General features: G+C 38.3%; 3 protein-coding genes across 3 annotated transcripts; all 3 read left to right on the top strand.

Annotated features, from left to right (window-relative positions):
* Positions 1 to 1,302: 1,302 nt before the first annotated feature.
* Positions 1,303 to 1,827, top strand: LOC141586028 (glutaredoxin-C11-like). Its single transcript, XM_074407160.1, has one exon. It carries the CDS (start codon positions 1,393 to 1,395, stop codon positions 1,699 to 1,701), a length of 309 nt encoding a protein of 102 aa, XP_074263261.1. The 5' UTR covers positions 1,303 to 1,392; the 3' UTR covers positions 1,702 to 1,827.
* Positions 1,828 to 4,210: 2,383 nt separating this feature from the next.
* LOC141602641 (glutaredoxin-C11-like) lies at positions 4,211 to 5,763 on the top strand. The gene has a single exon (XM_074422817.1). The coding sequence runs from the start codon at positions 4,540 to 4,542 to the stop codon at positions 4,897 to 4,899; it is 360 nt and encodes a 119-aa protein (XP_074278918.1). The 5' UTR covers positions 4,211 to 4,539; the 3' UTR covers positions 4,900 to 5,763.
* Positions 5,764 to 21,019: 15,256 nt separating this feature from the next.
* LOC141602629 (monothiol glutaredoxin-S11-like) lies at positions 21,020 to 21,659 on the top strand. The gene has a single exon (XM_074422811.1). It carries the CDS (start codon positions 21,118 to 21,120, stop codon positions 21,421 to 21,423), a length of 306 nt encoding a protein of 101 aa, XP_074278912.1. The 5' UTR covers positions 21,020 to 21,117; the 3' UTR covers positions 21,424 to 21,659.
* Positions 21,660 to 23,756: the final 2,097 nt, after the last annotated feature.

Below are 23,756 nucleotides of genomic sequence, written 5' to 3'. Positions count from 1 at the left end.
GAAATAAGGTCCCTGTCATTTCTCAGTTGTAGTTTGACATTCCTTCCCATTATCTTGCTACAATGTTGCTTTTTCTTGCATCCCTACAACTCCAATCATCCAGTAAATTATTCTCTTATACATATGGATATGATAATGCTGATGAAATTATTCATAGATCTTCCAAGCAAGTTCTATGCATTATTGTTTACAACATTTGTGTGGAGAGAGCGTTTGCACCAAAGCATCGACATTGCTGCAGAGAATCGATGAATCTTTTGATGTGTGTAGACGGGAAGAATAAGAATAAACGGCCCATGTCGTCATCGATACTGCAGGGTAGCCTATCTTATCCAAATTGACTCACATTCATATGTAAGCAATTACAGTGACTTCTCTTTTCCTCAAAGGCCAAAACTTAGGATCCTTATGCCTTAGCACCTTAACTTGCAGATGTCACATGATATAGACTATTAACCACTTACTATGTTTTCGATTCTTATTTTTCGCCTCCTACTCTCTAAACAACATTAATACCCTGACAGCCTGTCTCTAAGCTACTTTAATCTTACAATTTGCTGCTACAAATAGTCATTAACTGGCTGGTGATACTGATACGAAAACAGAAGCAAATAACTTAAGCACCTATTATTCGAGATATAGGTCTATTTCGAGCAAATATCCCATTGATTCGATTTCTAGCCAGATTTCGGACCAAACATCCCTTCAGGCGCCTTTTCCCTCAAAAAAAAATAAAAAAAAATATAACATTAGTATCAGATACTCATAACCTCGGTTCTAACCCATCGGCAACAAAATTTTACTCTTTTTGACATAATAAAACAAAAACAAAATCAAGTCCCTGCTAAAAATTTTCTGAAAACAAGTTTCGTTAAATTTAGGTTCGCTAAATGGTAAACTGGCATTTAATCTTCTTATAACCAGGACACAGTGACATCAGGAAGATCCTTAATTGTATTCTCCATCTAATCATGCTTGCATCGACAATTCGACATGTAAATCAGGAATATATTCTTACTAACCCAATCTATATTACACTTTAATTAAACATCAGAAACTCGGTAATTAACCAACTTAACTAACTTGGCGAATTTGCATATCCTCTTAACAAGTGGTTGATCTCTTGAAAGATTTCGGACATTCCTGAGACTTAAATAATTGCTCAAAAGTTGATTCTTTGAACTCAACTTGATCATAAAACAAAGGTCATTTTTAAAGCAAATCAAGGATCGAAAGAATTTATGTGCCTTATCCTTACTAATTTAGCTTTTCAAGCACCTATAAATTAGGGTCAAAATGACAGTATTCAACCACAACACAAAATCACAGTAAACCTCATTTCCATACTTGAAAATATCTCGTTTTGTTTTGAGCGCGATACCGAGTAATATAATGGAAAGAGTAAGCGAGTTAGCAAGGACTAAGGCAGCGGTGATCTTCACCAACAGCTCATGTTGTATGTGCCACAGCATAAAGACACTGTTCTATGATCTTGGAGCTAGCCCTGCGGTCTATGAACTAGACCGAGAGCCTAAAGGCCGTGAGATGGAGTGGGCATTACAGCGCTTAGGGTGCAACCCGACTGTCCCTGCTGTTTTCATAGGCGGAAATTATGTGGGGTCCGCTAAGGACGTGCTAGGAGCCCACCTTAATGGATCTCTTAGAGATATGCTTATTGAAGCCAAAGCTATTTGGTTTTAGCAGTATTAATTATTAAATCGGAATTTTATGAATTGTTAAATCGTATCATGAGCTTGTGTTTTTTTACGAGCTTTTGATAACCACCTTGTAACATTGTGCTCTGTAATACGAGTATTAATCTCTTTAGCTTCATCTTGCACATTATCAAATTATATTTTACAGTCTGAAGACAGGAATTTACGACTTAACTGCTAACATAAAAAGCTCCAACAAACTCACAATCTTAAGATTTGGTTTCTATCGTCAGTGTACTTGAACCAACCTTATCGAAAGACCACAAATACTTGTCTAGGACGGTTTTTACAAGTATTTGGGTAAAAAAACAAATGCAATTGGCCAAAATATCGCAAAAAGTAACTATAGTACCTTACATAAATTTGCCGCGTAAGGGATCAAATGTACGCAGTCTTTCCCAATCATAACAAAGTAGGTAATTCATGCTCATGAGTCATGACTCATGTTATATTCCTAGAAAATGCTTTATGGCAAGTCAAGTAGTCAACCGTCATAATTTATTTTGTGTTTCGCAACCAGAACCGTCTGGTTTCAGTCTTTGTGATACTAAGATTCTGATACCGTTGTTAGGCATGGATACGTATCAAATGTAGTTGAAAAAAAAATGTAGTTGTGAGTTAATCTTCGCAATTCAACAGATTTAGATCCTGAAATGAGGATACGAATTTAGGAATACGTTACAACATATTTTATTTTTCGTTACAAATATTTGGAATTTTGTCAAGTCAAGTGCTAGAGATGGACTAGGGAGAATCGTGCAATTTTTGTACTCGTATTCAGGAGTGTCAAGTCGAAGCAACACAGTTCGGTCCTCAAAATGTTAAGGCCAACAGTTGTATAAATGGTACATGCTCACAAAACAATTTGCGTGTTGTATATCTAACTCTGTCCCCGTTCCCAATCAACAACGTTACCTCAATATCTATAGGGTTCCCGCAAATGGTAGAGTAACCGGGTTGGATGCTTATAGCCTTGACCCTCTGACAACAATACAGAGATGCTCTTTCTAATTAAGGATTGCATCAAATCTACTTTAAATAAAAATAACCAAAGAATATCGAGTCTTTGGCTTCATACCAAATAAAAATCCAAAGCACCAATAAGCAATAATCATGACAAAAAGTAAAAGAAATTAGAGCATGCAGATGAATCTTTAGACCTTAGTCATCCACTTCTCATTCTTAATATATGCATATTCAATGACCATATGATCCTGAACTAAATCTAAGCTGATCTGCACAAAAAAGACGGTAAAAAATTTGAATTGGATAAACAAGAATGGTTCTACAGATCAGCAGAAGCCGCCCTTAGGGGAAGTATGGTATCAGGCATCTTGTTAAAGTAGCAAATGGCCATGTTGTGGCAAAACAAGGTTCATTGATGATGAATTTTAGATTATATTCCCTTCCCTACATAGAGTACATTATTATGGAATTCATTATTTAGCATTCTTTCTATAATCAGGAATAGAATCCAATTGGTTTACTTTCATACTACACAAACTTATTCAAAAACAGTTAATTAATGACTATTAGAAAGGAATTAGCATCTTATGATCTATTTCTGATTTTCATAACCGGCCTATTGCTTCCGACATTCTTAAGCATCTTTTTGTCTCAAAGAAATTAATCGAATATTTCATTTCCATTCTGAACGGAACCAAAGACTCGGTATTATTATAGTTCTTAATTACAATGAAAAGTAGCGAAAATGGCTCACTAAATGTGTGTCACTACTTTTCAGGTCACGGGTACCATCCCTTAAAACTTTAGGAGTCTACCAGATATGCTAGCTAACATCTGGATGTGTTACTACTTTTATAATACTAGATTAAAGTTGTGTACATCCGACTATGCCTTACATTGCATTCCGCTTACGACAACTCTTCCAATTCCACGGCAATCCTGTGTTAGACACTTGACATTTAGACATGGATATGACACTAGTACACTTTATTTTAAGCCAAAATACGCAGATTAATCATAAAAATAGTCAAATCCAGCCCTTGGTCACACACCCGTATCAAATACTTCTACATGAGTCCGGGAAACATACATTTGACAGGTACCCGATTCTAGTAGAGTTCACTTGACATGTACTACAAGATATACTATTCTTGCAAAAATTCTGGGTAATTTCTATATTTGAGATTATTCTCACTCAGCTCTGTCTAAGACAAGCATTCTGGAAGATAATCCTGCAAACCTCGATCGCGACGACACAACTCTTAGAATGCCAATCCTCAATTAGTAGCAGAACATTTTAGACAATGTCATTGACTTATGCCAGTTATGATCATTCTCAGGCAACTTGTTCATACAATCCACAATCCACAATCCACAATAGGTCAATGTCATGCAAATTCATCAGAAATGGAGCATTTTCTTATCCTCACTGACATCTAAAGCATCAAAATATCTATTTATCCATTAGACAATTTCCCTTTTTTTAATTTTAAATTATTTTTCTGGAAATTGTCAACTCCTTATAAATTGGTAGCCAACCCTAACACAAAACACAACATCTAGCATTTTCAACCTAGCTACATTGTCTTCTAGCCAATCACAAATCATCTCAAAAAATGAAATTTTTTATGTTTTTGACTTTCATTATCATTTTCAACTCCTTTTAACTTTTTTCCTAGTGTGGTATACACAGTTTATCTTACGAGTTTTTTTTTGTCAAACACTACCTGTAATAACGAAATTTCAAAAACAACCATCCAAGTATCCAACTCTTTTTAACTTCTTCACATTGTGATATACACGGTTTATCTTGCGAGTTTTTTTGTCAGACACTACCTGTAACAACGATATATCAGAAATGGAGAGGATAAATGAATTGGCAAAGACAAAGGCAGCAGTAATATTCAGCAAGAGTACATGTTGCATGTGTCATAGTATAGTGACATTATTTCATGAACTTGGTGCAAATCCAGCAATTTATGAGTTGGATAATGATCCAAGAGGACATGAAATGGAGTGGGCTTTACAACAATTGGGCTGTAAGCCCACTGTGCCTGCTGTTTTTGTTGGTGGAAACTATGTGGGCTCAGCTAAAGATGTGCTTGCTGCTCACCTTAATGGTTCCTTGAAAGATTGGCTTCTTCAAGCTAAAGCTGATAAGCGGGGTTTGTCGCACTCCCCCGATCAAACAATTTACTCAACTAATGTAGTAGGGTAGTCGAGGTCGAATCCACAGGGAGCATGGGTGATTACTAATCGTTTTAAATCTTTGTTTAGCTAAGTCGGAAATAATTGGATGAGGTTAAAAACTAAACAACTAAACTAGATAAAATAAAATGCAATTTAACTAGAGAATGTAAAATGAGCAAGAAGGACTAAGTTGTAATTCAAATAATTAAAAGGCCTAGAACTCGGTTCTCCCACAACAATCCGTAATTCTACATACTAATTCCCTAGGCTAATCGTTTAGGTAAACGGGCAAGGAGGAGATGGCTCTAATTCGCCTAAGACCCCCCTCTCGGGTTCGAAGTAGGACACTAGCACTACCCACCAACCCCCCTCTCGGGTTCGAAGGTCGGAATCCTTAACTCAACACCCAACAACCCCAAAAACGTGCACTTTTCCAAGGAGGTCAAGAAATCGGTCAAGGTCATTAAGCCCCCATCGTATTCCGGGTCATCCCACTCCCTCTCTCGAGGGTCGATTTCAAACGCTAGTCTAGAGGTACCCTCCCTTAGTTCTCCCTTTCGGTCTCAACCAAGGTTAGCGATAAGACCAAATTCCGGGTACCCGATTTACAACCTAACCAACTCTCGTTGGTGGACAAGGGTTACAAGTCGACACTACCCAAAATCGATCCTTAAACCATGTAATTCCTCTAAACTACCCTCACCAATTTCCCCAAATAATTAGCCTTTATGTGAATCAATTAATGAAATTACTCATGTTGGGTCAAACCGAGTCCTAGTAAAAGACTACTCACAAATCATGGTACCAAGAGAAATAAAAATAACAAAGATGGTTTCTTTATGCATAATCATGATGGAAGTGTAAATTCTATTACTAATCATGCAAATACCCAACTCAAATTACAAGGAAAGACAATTTAATTCAAGAGACAATGAAGATTAAACTTAAAGGCACAAGCTTTAACTCAATAAACACAAAGACTCAATCTTTAACATGAGAAATCAAAGATTCAATATCTTGTAAACAACAATGGTGAGAAGAGAAAAGATGAACAAGAGAGAGAATAACAACAATCTAACATAAACAATTAAGATTAAACTTGAAAGAAAAACAAATGTAAACAAATGAAATTAGGAAGAGAAATTATACCCACTCAATAGCAAGAAAGGAACTTGGATTGAAATATGGAAGGATTCTTCAATTCTCCAAATACAACCCAAAATTACTAATTGTAAACTAATGAAAAGGGAAGAACTTGAATGAACAAAAGAAGAATTAAACTTATAATTAAAGAAAGATAACAACTTTTTATTGAATGAAAATAAGAGAGGAAATATGAGGGGTTTCAATCTTGAGAGAATAAGATAAGATTTAACTAGTCTAATTTCTAAGGTGGTGATGTGTTAGGTGTGTAGTGTGGTCTCCTTATATACTACTCCTCCTAATTACTACTAATAATTATAATTATAATAATAATATGTTAATAATAGTTATAATAATAATACTAACTTTACAAAAACACACGACTCAATGGGAAAAGGGGATTTGCTTTTACTGAGAGAACCAAAAGCAAATCAGGCCAAAAGTGAAACAATGAAAAACGCGAAAGTGGGTCTGGGAGCCGGCTGACCGGCCACCGGTCAAGTGACCGTCTGGGAATCCCCTGGAAACTTCAAGTGAATTTAATGGTTCTCCCAGCCGGTGGGGGTGTCGGCGGTCGGTGACCCGGCTGGGGATGCAATTTGAGTTGTGAGCCGGTTGACCGGCCACCGGTGACAAGGCCGGCTGGGAGTTCTCTGGAAAATGGAGTCAATTCTTTGCGTATTCCCAGCCGGTTGGGGGGCGGCAGCCGGTGGGCCGGCTAGGAATGCACTTGCCGTTAATCAACTCGGTTTCGAGTTTGGTAACATGGTTGCAGCTTGGGCGAAATGAGGAGCCATGGTCATGGAGTTGTAGTTGGTGGTTGATGGAGTGATGCAGGGGAAACTGACGGTCCGTTGTAGCTGGTGATTGGCGTGGGAGGTGACGATGATGGTGGAGTGGTTATGATGGTGGGCGAGTTGTATGGCGAGGATGATGGTGATGATGATGAATGTGGGTCTAATGGCGAAGTTGTTGATCGGAGGTGGAGGAGTGCAATGGTGCCAAGCTCGAATGTCGGGTTTTCGGTGAAAAGACATGGAAATTGGTGGAGGTAATAGTGGAGATGGTGATATGAGTGCATTTTGTAGTGTTGATATTTGGTAATGGTGAAGACTTGGGTTTGCTGTTGATGCGAGAGAAGACAAAGAGAGTTGTAAAATTGGGCTATTGGTTTGATAAGGGTCAAATGTTGACCTTACAACTATTTTAAATCTCCATTGGCTTCACCATGAGTCCATGACCCGTCTTGATCCACTTAACTCCTCGATTTCCGTCTCATTACACTTCCTTACCTACATATTATTAAAATAAAGTGATATTAATATTAATATTAAATAAAAATTCCGACTAATTAATAAATATAACGACGACGACTATTATTATAAATTAGTAAATAAATGAGCTAATTAGACAATTAAGCACGCAAAAATCGAGTCGTAATAAGATATAAATGCGGGGTAAAAAGTGACTAAAATGCTATTCATCAAACCTCCCCACACTTAAACCTTACTCGTCCTCGAGTAAGCTTATTAATTAAACTAAGACCCTTAATTTAAAATGGCTAACTAAACTACTAATAACCGATGAGAGGCAATTAACGGGCCTTCTCCGTCCCTTCAACTCACACCGAAACACAATGAGGTATGCATTCCGATGCAAGGCAAGTAGGGGCTTGCGGAAAATTTTGACACATCCAACATTTAAGCACGAATCAACATATAAGATGCATCACAAAAAGTCAAACCGCTTTCCTCATCTAAGCGGCCGTTTTTCTTTCAAAAATTGAACAAAGAGAATCGTTAGTGGAGGATGTCGTCTCCGGGTCTTACCAAGGTGTCGACTCCCTAATTCTAGCTCAAGTAACCAAAATAGACAACACGGGGTGCCTAAGAAACAAATTCTAGGCGGGAGAGAGGAAATACTTCGCTATACTCCCAAGAATGACACGACACACGCAAGATTCGACTCCATATCAAACCTTTGACCAAAAGGAGACCAAAGACCGACTCTCACGGGTTTCACTAGTCACTCAAATGAAAGAACGGGGTGATTTTTGTGACAAAAAGTAACCAAAATCACTCTCCTAACTCGACTTGCGAAGCATGCCCGCAATCTAATATGGTACTCCATCCAATATCCGCAAGAGAAATGTCAAATTGATGCACATACAAGAGAGACAACCGGGTTGTAATGGGGCTTGGGTTAGGTGAAAAGGGGTTGGTGCAAACACCATTTTTAGGAAATGTGAGGCTAAAGATCGAGTAGTCGCCACATCTAACCAATCCGCTAAACTCTACCCATGCAAATGAATTCTTCCACACAATATGGCAAGATTGCTATTTCCAAAAATTATTCAATACTCTTCAAAACAAACTCAATTTGCAAACTACCAACCCTTTATTTGAAACAAAAATGTACATTCTTTTCTTTTTGCTTTTTCATTTCATTTTTCTCTTTTTCTATTTGTTTTTCTTCTTCATTTTTTTTCTTTTCTATTTGATTTCCTTTCTTGCATTTTTTTTTTCACGACTTGTTCACCTCTTATTAGACAAAAGTAGCCAAAGTTGCATTTCACTCATGTGGCATTAAGATCATACACCTCAAGGAGAGTCAAAATTTCAACCCAAATATACTACACAAAAGAACCACAATGACGAACTACTCAACCAAGGTGAGTTGTTTATGGGATGTAGTTAATTTGTTGGCAATAGAAATGATAAGGCTTAGGCTCAAAATGGGTTAACAAAAGGAAACAATTGACTCAAGGGCATAAAAAAAAACTTATTTGGCTATTGTGAGGTTACTTTATTTGAACAAATATGTCTCAATATGCACACCGACACTTCTACGGTAAGGAATGAGCACCATACTTGTGCGTTTTAACATGACATACCACGTAAGGAGAACTACTCTCATAACCTAAACGGGACCGGTTTGATGGACCGGCCATAAAGAGGCTCTATCCTCACATTTTAGTAGCTATATCGGACCTAGGTCAAGTCTCGGGCCTAATACGGTCTCACAAGGTGGTCGTTACTTGGTTGTTAAGCTAGACTTCCGGGTTTTTGCAAGCAAAAACCCTAACATGTGTCATCAAAAGGCACGAGCTATCAAGAGGGAAATGACACGGGCAAAACAATTATCATCATTGACGACATATACCCTCCACATTTAGACCATCTATGCAACTATTTACATACGAGATGCAACGTGTATGAAATGCAACTAAACATATGAACAAACTACGTGAATGCAAGAGTGAACACATATATACATGTCTAATCTAAATGCATACAAGTTCTAGTCCTAACAACACATCAACAACACACGCATATCCAAAACGGTTCCCAAAAGGAACACCCACATCACATATCCCGTCCTCCTCCATGCTTATATACAAAAAGAAAAAGGAAGGATAAAGGAGAAAAGAATTGGAAGAATTTTACCAAGCGTCTTCTCCGATGATTCATGTGTTGCCTATCAAAATGGTTAGGACAAATGCAATATATATAATATAAACAATGCAATATTTTTGAAATTTTTCAATTTTTAGGCATTTTTTTGTATTTTTCTCAAATTAACAAGCAAATATATACAAATATAAACAATATGCACAAAGTGGATATTTCCCTCCCCACACTTGAAATTTACATTGTCCTCAATGGAACAAAGCATAGGGAGAGAATAGGAAAAATAAATAACATATTTTTGTTGGTTTTTGAATTTTCCAAAATGTAAGAACGTGTTTTTGATTTTTTTGAATATTTGAAAATAAATAACATGTTTTTGGTATTTTTAAATGATGGAATTTCCTCCCCACACTTATTTATTTACATATTTCAAATGGAAATAAATGTGTGGAGGAAATTTCGAAATGAAATACATGTTTTTGAATTTTTTGAATTTTTTGAATTTTTCAAATTTTTAGTGGTTTTTGGTTAATGAATGTTATGCATGAATTATTCTATATGCTAAATTTAAAGGACAATGCAAACTACACTACATGAATGCAAAGAGAGCTAATTTAGATTAACTCCAATTCGGTTAAGTAAACTAAATGCAAATGCAAGCAAAACATAAATAAATGAAGCAAAGGAAGAGAATTTATACTATGCGATGGTTCTTAAGGGACTCCACCAAACCTCTCATCCAAAATTTTGTTGCTTGAATTCTTTGGTGATGCAATCCATGTCACACAAGGCACGTAGTAACCGGTCAAAAACTCTAGCAAAAGCCTCAAACAAGCACAAGTAGCACCAAGCTATAGCATACCACAACCAACTTCTTTTCCAACGCTTCCTCCCATTCTTCCTCTTGCTCCTCTCGGTATTGTTTCTAGGATCCTCTTGGTGTATAGGATCCTCAATTTCAATGTAGTGGCTAGAAGGAGAGAGAGACGGAATCTCATAGACCTCATAGAATGAGGAAACCTCCTCATGCAAATCAAGACAGGGAGAGTGGTGAAGAATAAGAGGTGGAGGAGTCAACCTCTCAACATTGAGGTTCATAATATTATCATTTTTATCCAATTTCTTTTGACTCTTCAATTGAACCGAATCACTACCAAATATGAGAGCTTCAATTTCCTCCAAGCTAGAGTCAAAACTACAAATGTCGTAGTTTTTCTCATGACTCCTCAACTCTCCCAATATGGCAAGTTCGAATTCATCAACCTCCATTTCCCAACTTTTTCCTTCTTCCCCACACTTGTCATTGACAATCACTTCCTCTTCAAAGATTTCGGTAGGAGGTGGTAATGGGGAGTCTTCCTCATTATCATAATCATCCCAAATAGGGGCACCAAACTCTTCATAACTTCCCTCCCCACACTTATCATTGTGCAAGGAGTCTTCATAAGTGTCCCATATGGGAGGGCCAAGTTTATCTTCCTCACAACTCTTGGTATACTCCATTCCACCTCCATTAAGAGCCACCTCTAAGGCATCAATTTGAGCCTCCCAAGAATCATTTGAAGAGTCATCTAACCAAAACCCAACATCAAGTAATGATTTTGGGGAGTTCAAATACAATTCAATTTCCTTCATAATTTGAGGTTCAAACTCACTTTCCCTCAAATCATCTTCATTCAAATCTTCTTTCATATCAACATCCAACACATCCGCTCTATAACAAGAGTCACTCATAGAGGGAAACTTCATGGACTTGTTGATTTCAAAACTCAAATCTTCTCATGAAATAAGCTTACACACTTGAAGGAGAGAGTTAGCAAAACAAATGGCACACCAATGTGTGCAAAAACAAGAAAGACTTAGTCTAAACTAGAACAAAACAACTAATATCATGCCAATGCTCCCCGGCAACGGCGCCATTTTGATAAGCGGGGTTTGTCGCACTCCCCCGATCAAACAATTTACTCAACTAATGTAGTAGGGTAGTCGAGGTCGAATCCACAGGGAGCATGGGTGATTACTAATCGTTTTAAATCTTTGTTTAGCTAAGTCGGAAATAATTGGATGAGGTTAAAAACTAAACAACTAAACTAGATAAAATAAAATGCAATTTAACTAGAGAATGTAAAATGAGCAAGAAGGACTAAGTTGTAATTCAAATAATTAAAAGGCCTAGAACTCGGTTCTCCCACAACAATCCGTAATTCTACATACTAATTCCCTAGGCTAATCGTTTAGGTAAACGGGCAAGGAGGAGATGGCTCTAATTCGCCTAAGACCCCCCTCTCGGGTTCGAAGTAGGACACTAGCACTACCCACCAACCCCCCTCTCGGGTTCGAAGGTCGGAATCCTTAACTCAACACCCAACAACCCCAAAAACGTGCACTTTTCCAAGGAGGTCAAGAAATCGGTCAAGGTCATTAAGCCCCCATCGTATTCCGGGTCATCCCACTCCCTCTCTCGAGGGTCGATTTCAAACGCTAGTCTAGAGGTACCCTCCCTTAGTTCTCCCTTTCGGTCTCAACCAAGGTTAGCGATAAGACCAAATTCCGGCACCGATTTACAACCTAACCAACTCTCGTTGGTGGACAAGGGTTACAAGTCGACACTACCCAAAATCGATCCTTAAACCATGTAATTCCTCTAAACTACCCTCACCAATTTCCCCAAATAATTAGCCTTTATGTGAATCAATTAATGAAATTACTCATGTTGGGTCAAACCGAGTCCTAGTAAAAGACTACTCACAAATCATGGTACCAAGAGAAATAAAAATAACAAAGATGGTTTCTTTATGCATAATCATGATGGAAGTGTAAATTCTATTACTAATCATGCAAATACCCAACTCAAATTACAAGGAAAGACAATTTAATTCAAGAGACAATGAAGATTAAACTTAAAGGCACAAGCTTTAACTCAATAAACACAAAGACTCAATCTTTAACATGAGAAATCAAAGATTCAATATCTTGTAAACAACAATGGTGAGAAGAGAAAAGATGAACAAGAGAGAGAATAACAACAATCTAACATAAACAATTAAGATTAAACTTGAAAGAAAAACAAATGTAAACAAATGAAATTAGGAAGAGAAATTATACCCACTCAATAGCAAGAAAGGAACTTGGATTGAAATATGGAAGGATTCTTCAATTCTCCAAATACAACCCAAAATTACTAATTGTAAACTAATGAAAAGGGAAGAACTTGAATGAACAAAAGAAGAATTAAACTTATAATTAAAGAAAGATAACAACTTTTTATTGAATGAAAATAAGAGAGGAAATATGAGGGTTTTACAATCTTGAGAGAGAATAAGATGAACTAGTCTAATTTCTAAGGTGGTGATGTGTTAGGTGTGTAGTGTGGTCTCCTTATATACTACTCCTCCTAATTACTACTAATAATTATAATTATAATAATAATATGTTAATAATAGTTATAATAATAATACTAACTTTACAAAAACACACGACTCAATGGGAAAAGGGGATTTGCTTTTACTGAGAGAACCAAAAGCAAATCAGGCCAAAAGTGAAACAATGAAAAACGCGAAAGTGGGTCTGGGAGCCGGCTGACCGGCCACCGGTCAAGTGACCGTCTGGGAATCCCCTGGAAACTTCAAGTGAATTTAATGGTTCTCCCAGCCGGTGGGGGTGTCGGCGGTCGGTGACCCGGCTGGGGATGCAATTTGAGTTGTGAGCCGGTTGACCGGCCACCGGTGACAAGGCCGGCTGGGAGTTCTCTGGAAAATGGAGTCAATTCTTTGCGTATTCCCAGCCGGTTGGGGGGCGGCAGCCGGTGGGCCGGCTAGGAATGCACTTGCCGTTAATCAACTCGGTTTCGAGTTTGGTAACATGGTTGCAGCTTGGGCGAAATGAGGAGCCATGGTCATGGAGTTGTAGTTGGTGGTTGATGGAGTGATGCAGGGGAAACTGACGGTCCGTTGTAGCTGGTGATTGGCGTGGGAGGTGACGATGATGGTGGAGTGGTTATGATGGTGGGCGAGTTGTATGGCGAGGATGATGGTGATGATGATGAATGTGGGTCTAATGGCGAAGTTGTTGATCGGAGGTGGAGGAGTGCAATGGTGCCAAGCTCGAATGTCGGGTTTTCGGTGAAAAGACATGGAAATTGGTGGAGGTAATAGTGGAGATGGTGATATGAGTGCATTTTGTAGTGTTGATATTTGGTAATGGTGAAGACTTGGGTTTGCTGTTGATGCGAGAGAAGACAAAGAGAGTTGTAAAATTGGGCTATTGGTTTGATAAGGGTCAAATGTTGACCTTACAACTATTTTAAATCTCCATTGGCTTCACCATGAGTCCATGACCCGTCTTGATCCACTTAACTCCTCGATTTCCGTCTCATTACACTTCCTTACCTACATATTATTAAAATAAAGTGATATTAATATTAATATTAAATAAAAATTCCGACTAATTAATAAATATAACGACGACGACTATTATTATAAATTAGTAAATAAATGAGCTAATTAGACAATTAAGCACGCAAAAATCGAGTCGTAATAAGATATAAATGCGGGGTAAAAAGTGACTAAAATGCTATTCATCAAAAGCTATTTGGTTTTAATACAAAGCCATAAAGTTATGTATTTTGTGTTTACTCAGTCATGGTCGATGTACTATATGATATAACGGACCATAAAAAAAGATATGATAGTTATGTAATGATTCAGGATGTCTAAGATGAACTGGTTTGCTTGTCATTTGGAATCGCTACTGTTATGAGTTATTCTATAGAAAATAATAGAAGGATAAAGACGGAGGGACGACATTTTAGGAAATATAAGGATCGTGAATTTAGAAAGCCTTGTCCAAGGACAAATGATAAAAGATGAAAAATGGAAGAAGTGATTTAAAAGCCTGGTGAATAAACAGCGCGAAGAGAGGACTAAACGAGAAAAGTTACCGAGTATAAAAATTAAAAGAGATGAAGATAAATTAAACTGACTTTTAATTATTGATTCAATATCATAAGCTCATGTCCAAGATGTGATCGTCATTTTGTTTAGACTGATCTCATCTTTAGGCAGAGTGTAAGGAAAAGCTGATAGTGTCTCGCAATAATGCTCATATTGAATGTCCAAGATAATTGGCAACAATATCAATGGTTACTAATCTGCCAGTTACTGATCGACCAGGCGGTGAAGTCCATATATGGGAGTTCAGTTTGTAACCAGTCAGCTAGCAGCGCAGCTCAACACACCTGCGACTGTGCCTACACGAGAAAAAGAGATCGCTATGACCCCCGGTTCCTATTAACGATATATCCATATCTCCCGTATCTTCCTCGAAGATCCATATTGAGCCGTCTACAGCAACAAATCAACCGAGCAAATAATGTATAATATAGTTTCCATATTTTGTGAATAATATCTTTCTTGTACAAAGAGTTATCTAACCTAGGTCATTGATTGTATATATATACCAACCTCATTGTACATTCAATTCATTCAATATAATTCCAATTCACATAAACCTCTAGTCTTATATGGTATCTAGGAGCTCAAATCGATCCATCAAAAAACACCTCCAACCCCGCCGTTCAACCTTCAAACGCCACACCAAAATCCAATTCAAACCCACTGCCACCATGACAAACAACCTTGATACAACCGTCCCAAACCCTCACGAGAATACCACGCCACTCACCTCGCTAAACCTCAACCACTGTGTGAAGTTAACCCCATGAACTATACTTCATGGCACTTCCAGTTAACTCACATCCTTTTTGGATACAGTTTACTAGGATTCCTAGACGGTTCCCACCCAACCCCGTCACCAACCATTGTAGGTGACGACAAAATCGAAAAACCGAACCCGTCCTACTTTACCTGGCTCAAACAGGACGGCCTCATACTTGGTGCCCTCATGGGAATCTTGTCCTCGGCTGTTCAAGCCCTTATAGTCCGGGCAAAAACCTCGAAAGAGGCCTGGGATATACTAGCGCAAACCTACGCAAACCCTTCGCGTGCGCACATACTACAATTAAAAGACCGCCTCGAATCGATTGTTAAAACCACTGACCAATCGATAACCGATTATATGAATTCTATTAAAGCAATAATTGACCAACTTGCCTTAATGGACAAAGTACTCGGCCCGGAAGACATCGTCTTCAATGTTTTAAAAGGTCTTGACTATAAACTTTATAAACCTGTCCTAGACACCGTCCGTGCTCGAGACAACCCAATAACTTTCGAAGCACTACACGAAAAACTACTATAACACAATTACTCCTAAAACAACAACAATCCGAAACTGAAATATTCAACCCATCTGCCAATCCCGCCTTTCGCCAAAACCGTGACTATGGCAACCAAAGGCAATACACCAACTACTACCAAAACCGTGCACCCAACACCAACACCCCGCACTCTTATCTCAACCAACGACAACTTACCACTAACCCCAACCCACGACCCTTCAAAGGCCGTTGTCAGTGGTGTAGACAAACGGGACACGTCATTGCCGATTGTCCTTTCTTTCGCAAGCTATTTCCCAACATCGTGTTCCCTGCCCCACCCTCTCGGCAGCCACAACCACAGGCCCACACTGTCTCAACCGGAGCCATGCCCAACCCTAACTACCTCCTTGACAGTGGGGCATCCCACCATGTGATCCACGACCTCGACACCCTTGCCCTTTACTCACCATACTTCGGTCCAGATGACCTCATAATTGGCGATGGTTCCGCTCTCGACATCGCCAATATAGGTAATTTTTCCTTATCGTCTTTACAATTAAATGATGTTTTACATGTGCCAAAAATCTCACGCAATATATTATCGATTTCTAAGCTTTGTCGAGATAATAATGCCTATGTCATATTCTCATCTAATTCTTTTATTATAAAGGACATGATGACGGGAGCACCAATCCACCAGGGCCGAGTTAAAAACGGCGTGTACGAGTTGAGCATCAATCCACCAACGGCGAACCTTATGAAGAAAAGCTCAACTCCAATCTCATGGCATCATCGTTTAGGCCATCCAACCTTTGATGTAATGAGAATTATCAATAAAAGTTTACCATTTAAAATTCCAAATTTCTTATCTTGCGAATCATGTCAAATAAGCAAAAGTACGAAACAACCATTCGGCAACTCAACATTCAAAACCCACGCACCACTTGAGTTGATTTTTTCAGACTTATGAACAAGTCTCGTACATTCTCGCGAAAATTATAAATATTACGTAATTTTTGTCGACCATTATAGTAAATATATTTGGCTATTTCCATTAAAGCGTAAATCCGACACATTACAAGTATTTCTCCGATTCAAAGCACTCGTAGAAAAATATTTTCAAAAACCCATAAAACAATTTTTTTCCGACAATGGTGGTGAATTTCAAAAAATGATACCCACCTTGCTCGACAATGGAATTAGTCACTTTACCACCCCACCTCACACACCCGAGCATAATGGGTACTCCGAAAGACGACATCGTCACATAGTAGAAACCGGGCTCGCTCTCTTGCACACGCCAAACTACCCACCTCGTTTTGGCCACTTACATTTAGCACGGCCACGTACCTTATCAATCGACTTCCGACACCTACGTTACAAGGACAAACCCCTTACTACAAATTAAATAATAAACTCCCTGTATATACAATACTACATAATTTTGGATGCCTTTGCTATCCATGGCTACGACCGTATACAAAACACAAGCTCGAATATCGATCCGTTCCATGCATCTTTGTTGGATACTCTTCCACTCAAAGTGCCTTTAATTGCCTAGAACCCCAAACAAATAGGCTATATACTTCGCGTCATGTAAAATTTGTTGAGGACGAATTCCCGTACTCTCGACTTCTTAATAAAACCCCTCCCACCGATGACACCACTAACCCCAACGAATAATGTCCTCTAATTGTACCCATCCTATCTCCTGCTACTCCGTCCTCGTCGCATCCACAATCGAACACCACTCCCACCTCTCAACCCATTCCTCACTCACGTCATCCCATCATCATTGTATATACCCGACGCCAAACTCCCGCTGCCACTCCAACAATGACCACCTCACCCATTTCCTCGCCTGTCGAACCCAGCCAACCCACCCCGTCCTCTTCCTCTTCTCCTGTTATCACTCACGAACCCCAACCACAAACCTCTAAACAACATACAATTGTAACCCGATTGGATAATAACATTCGTAAATCCAATCCAAGATATGCTAATTTAGCCATCGCTTCCGCTACACCAAATGCCTTACCAACCACTGTAAAACAAGCCCTTATTTCGTCCCAGTGGCGCGCGGCTATGCAAGCAGAATTCGACGCCCTTGAACGCAATCAAACATGGACTCTAGTCCCCACTAACTCGTCCCAAAATATAATAGGATGTAAATGGGTCTATCTAATTAAATATAACCCCGATGGTTCCCTCAAACAACACAAAGCACGCTTAGTTGCAAAAGGTTTTCATCAACGACCAGGACTAGACTACACTGAGACCTTTAGTCCGGTTGTAAAACCCACTACGGTGCGTCTCATCCTTTCGCTCGCAGTCACACATTCTTGGTCTCTGCGTCAGCTAGATGTCAACAATGCATTCCTACAAGGCACCCTTACAGACGATGTATACATGGCTCAACCACAAGGCTTCGTCGATGAGACGAAACCAACCTATGTTTGTAAACTAAATAAAGCGATTTACGGTTTAAAACAAGCTCCTCGAGCTTGGCACACTGAGCTAAAATCGTATCTTATTAAATATGGTTTCACACAATCAATATCCGACTCCTCTTTATTTATATTTAAAACAAAATCTACATGTATATACATGCTTGTCTATGTCGACGATATCATTGTCACTGGACCAAGCCACGATCATTTACAAACCTTTATAAACCACTTAGCCACACGATTTTCAATTAAAGATCTTGGACCACTCTCGTACTTCCTCGGTATCGAGGTCACACCAAACAAGCTTGGTCTTCATCTCAACCAATCAAAATATGTTCATGACTTACTTGTAAAATATAAAATGTCTAATGCCAAACCAAACTCGACCCCTATGGCAGCCGAGTGTACTCTACTTCGTGAAGATCATAAACCCCTGCACGATCACTCGGACTATCGAGCCATCATTGGTAGCTTACAATACTTGTCCTTAACGCGACCTGACATTGCCTTCACCACGAACAGGCTAGCACAATTTCTTCATCACCCCACTGCTTCTCATTGGACAGCCCTAAAACGGTTACTTCGCTATCTTCAAGGAACACAAGCATATGGCATACAACTCCATCGAACCTCCCCTATGTGTCTACATGCCTTCTGCGATGCTGATTTTGCAGGAGACAAAGACCAATACCTCTCTACAACCGGCTATATCATCTACCTTGGTCGCAACCCCATCTCTTGGTCTTCAAAAAAGCAAAGAGGTCTTGCGTTGTCAACCACTGAAGCTGAATTTCGAGCTGTCGCAGCTGTCACCACCGATGTCCTATGGCTTCGAAACCTCCTTACTGAGCTGCACATCCAAACCACCAAATCACCGGCTATTTATTGTGACAATCTATCTGCTACTCTCTACGCCAAGAACCCTGTCTTTCATTCCCGGATGAAGCACATGGCGCTTTCCTTCCACTTTGTTCGAGAACAACTTCAGCTTGGCCACATTCGCATTCAACACGTCGCTAGCAAAGATCAACTGGCCGATGCTCTTACAAAACCTCTACCCAAGCCTCGTTTTCATGAGCTGCGAAACAAGATTGGACTTCTTCCTCCTCTCCATCTTGCGGGGGCGTATTAACGATATATCCATATCTCCCGTATCTTCCTCGAAGATCCATATTGAGCCGTCTACAGCAACAAATCAACCGAGCAAATAATGTATAATATAGTTTCCATATTTTGTGAATAATATCTTTCTTGTACAAAGAGTTATCTAACCTAGGTCATTGATTGTATATATATACCAACCTCATTGTACATTCAATTCATTCAATATAATTCCAATTCACATAAACCTCTAGTCTTATAGTTCCCTCATCACACATAGCACATGTTATCTCTGCAAATGTTTAGGCAGACTGATCCTATTCTGTTAATAGCCTTTCAGGAACAGCTAGCCATCCTATAAAGTAATGCTTAGGCAGACTGATCCTATTCTGAATAAAAGGATGCGAATTAGTTTCTCTGCAAATGTTCATTTCGGGTACTTGGCTTATTCATACACTGACATGATATGAGAAATAGTTTCATCAGTTCCTGCTCGCTTTTTATGTTCATATTATTCATTGAATTAACATTATTGTTATCAGAGAATTAAAATTTCATTTCTGAAACATGTCATTTGGATTGAAAAATGCGAATTGTAACTCCCGAATCTCTACAACAACAACATTCCCAGTGCCTCAAGGGCTCTTTCAAATTAGGGTATAGGGGACGAATGTACACAGCCAAAGTCTGTTAACACAGAGATGCTGCTTATAAATGACAAACAAAAAATTGCGTTTACAGTTGCGCTGAATGACTGCTATTTGTAAATTTAAAAAAAGCGCAATTAGTTTAGTAAATCATTTGGGTCCGAAGAAAATGCGAGTAGGAAGGGATAAGGTCGAAGAGCAGAGTAGTTTGGTTAGGTTAGGTTTATCAAGCACAGAAGTTACAGGTAGATTTCAAGATCTGATGCTAATGGCAAGCATTCGAAATATTCTGTGTTACGAAAAAAATCCATGAGAAGGCATAAACTTAAAGAATGGCTGTTGTGTAAATGTACAGAATCTTGCAGGCCTGACATATATGAAGGAATCAAGCCCAAGTTGGTGGGCACTGCACAGAACAAGGCCCACTCAAATCTCTTCCTGATATTCTTCTTTCTCTGAATTTAAAGCAGTCAGATTTTGAAGAATCTGAGTGAAACATACAGTTCATAAGTATTCTTTTTAAGTAATCTTCTCCTTAATCTGTCATTAGCTGACACTTACTATATAAAAACACATCTATTTTGTGTATTAGACTGTTTCGAACATTGTTGTGTTTTCCAGACCGCCTTTTCAACTAATTTCGGAAAATATCAAGCTACTGATCTCCAGAAAAGTACAGACTTGTTCTGAAACTGAGAGCAACATGTAGATGGAGATATCAACATAATTTGAATAATGATTTCATTCAGCATAATACAGCTGATAATCTTCTTCTTTCGAGTTCAAAACTGGCAGATTATACAGAACCTGAGTGAAAACATACAGTACAGATTAGAGAACATATTTTCAGTAATCTCGACAATTAGTATATACTCCTCTGTGATTACAGCTGAAAATACGCCTTTTTTCGTGTTGATGAGAAGACAGTCATGTTCTACAGATTGCGATTTCTGAAGTTTTAACTTTGTGAGTAGCTAATCTCTTTAGTTTTCCGAAAATACTGTCTAAATTGTGTCTGCCAACCAACTACCAAGTTGTAAATTTGAAGAGAAGACACACACTAGTTCCAATCTCTTGGAAAGTCACTTTAAAACCTTTCTAAGCATCTTTTCTTGAATGCTTTCCTCTCAAGCATAGTAGTCCTATTCTAAAACTACCCTTATAAATAGTTCTCACTTGCGAAACCAAAATTTCCAACAATCTAAGCTCCATAACATTAGGTCTAGCGGCCTAACCCATAACCTACCCTTAACTTGGGCCACAAACCTTAGACATTCAATGGATAAGGTAAGCAGGGTGGCCTCGGAGAAGGGGGTGGTGATCTTCAGCAAGAGTTCATGTTGCCTATGCTACACGGTCAACATTTTGTTCCAAGAACTCGGGATAACCCCGTTCACCTATGAGATTGACCAGGACCCAGATGGCAAAGAAATGGAAAAGGCAATCATGAAGCTGGGGTGCAACCCGCCTGTCCCAGCCGTGTTCATTGGAGGGAAACTCATGGGGTCGACCAACGAGATAATGTCGCTCCACCTTAGGGGAGCTTTGATCCCGATGCTCCAGCCTTACCATGGGTTTAATTGATTGTTCATTATTGTTCGTAATGTTGTCGATCAATGCAGGGTAATACACATGGTGTTAGATGAATAAGAATCAGTTAGTACTGGTTGCCATGTATGTTTTGTGTGATATTTTCGCCGTTGATCATCTAAGTAGCAAGTTCTGTTAAGAAGTAGCTATAACATCTAATATGTTTGTATTTTGTTTGATTTAATGTAATTTCAGCTTATTATGAAGTACGGAGTACAATGTAATCGTCATTCAGCTTGTTGTGTGTACTCGTTACAAGCCGTTAGGTCGATTATTTTAAATACAGACGACAGCAAAGTCGTAATCCCAAAATCTGAACACACATAGGGAGATAACACCAAGTAATGTCACAATTCGTAAGTGTCTCGATAATTAACGACTAGCAATGCAACCCGAAACAATCAAACCAGTAAACCGGAATGCAATTAAAAGTGCTTCTAAAATAGTTTCTAAGTAATTGGCTCCCAGTTCTCATTGCTAATCCACTCGAAGACCTTAAGTAAAGGACTGGAGTAGACTTAATTTCCTTCACGCAGTCTGACTCTTACAGATGAGTTTTTCTTTGAGGTGTCCCATACAATGTGCAGTCGCAGCAACAACAACAATTGTTAGAGGATTATGAGAGTCAATCATCAGCTAAAACACTTTTGGTTGAGTTGGTTTCCTAACATGGTATTTGAGCAACGTGACCACAAGGTTACAGGTTCAAATATCATTTAACCAAAGTGAAATATTAGCACCAGGTATGGTGGAAAGGCCAAATTATGTTTCCTTACCCAAAAAAAAAAAAAAAAAAAAAAAAAAAAAAAAAAAAAAAAAAAAAAAAAACTTGAGAAACGATCAAAATTATCTGAATTGAACCAAAAGTGAACTAAATTCGATATTTCTAAAAGATACCCGAACATGAATACATCTAAACCAATCTTTATATGAACTGAATTGAACACTTTCAATTTACGAGGCTTTTTATAAATATTATTTTCGCATAAAAACACTTTCACTTTGCGAGGTTTTTTATTGATTCATTTTTTCTATTAATAGTATTTTGAATATTACATTCCAATTGAAGAATATAAAGAATGAAAATCATGATCCGAATTCACCTAAAGTGATATTGCCCCAACCTTATACGTACACGACTTGAAATATCACAAACTTATTTGAGTGACTAACAAAAATAAACCCGGCCAAATCGAGCAAAATAAAATTGAATCAATTTAACCCAACTGAAAACTGCGTTAAATCTTTTTTTGGGTGTAAAGGGAGACTAAGGCTCTGTCTGAAAAGGTAGCTGAAACTTAAAAAAAGTAACTGAAACCTGAAAAGGTAACCGATAAGGTAACTGAAAATTAGGAGCTAATAAAGCAACTGATTATATAAAAATGTGTTTGACAAACTCATTAAAAAGGTAGCTGATTTTGGTAAAATGACATAAAAGGATATTAAAATTATTTAATATTATAGGATAAAGGGGTACAAAATGGATAATAAGTCATTTCAGGTACCTGATTTCTCAAATGCAACCTGAGGTAGTATTTCATTTCAGGTGCTACTTGTCAAACACCTGCAAAAAATCAGGTAGCTGAATTTTGGTCAAATAAGCTATTTTGGTCAAATAAACTACCTGAAATATCGTGTCAACGAAGCCTAAAGGCGATTTAATACTTAACGGTTTTGAACCAAATGTGTTGGTGTGCATACGGGTAAAACTTAAGAGGTCCAAATTGAGGCAAGTCTAGGTAAGGGGGATAACATAACAAGGTTAAGATTCACATGAAAAGAGATCCTCCACTATCTCCCATATTTGAGGACAAAGCGATCTGAAAGGTATAAAGGGTAAAACCTCTCTCATTTATCTGAACTAAATTCTCAAGTATGTGGATGAAGACTGGTAAAACTAAATGTGTTCCAAATTGAACAGCATCTATTTATCTTTGATCATCTACGTCTCTGCATAGCTTGTTGGAGTATGATGTTGCTCCAAACTAAAATGTGGTATCCTTATATATGAATGTTCACTATCAAGTGACACGTGACACATGAGCGTTGTGCGGTGTACGGTGTACCCCTTTTACTTTTGGTCTAAATATTTTTCGTCAGATTCTAACTGTTGGAATTCTAGTCGTTAAAGCATAATCACACAATAATATCTGCTCTTAATGTATAGTTTTATTATCATTCATTGCCGGTTTAATGGCCATTAACTTGGTGATATTTTGGCATCTCTATGTGGTTGTTGGAACCTTTTCTTCGCTATAAAAGCTTCCATTCTCCAGAAGTTTTACATACACAAAAATACAGAAACATTATCTCTATATCTTTTATAA

Source organism: Silene latifolia, chromosome 1 (genome assembly GCF_048544455.1).
Source record: "Silene latifolia isolate original U9 population chromosome 1, ASM4854445v1, whole genome shotgun sequence".
NCBI classification, from domain to species: domain Eukaryota; kingdom Viridiplantae; phylum Streptophyta; class Magnoliopsida; order Caryophyllales; family Caryophyllaceae; genus Silene; species Silene latifolia.
This window is presented reverse-complemented; position numbering and strand designations above follow the sequence as displayed.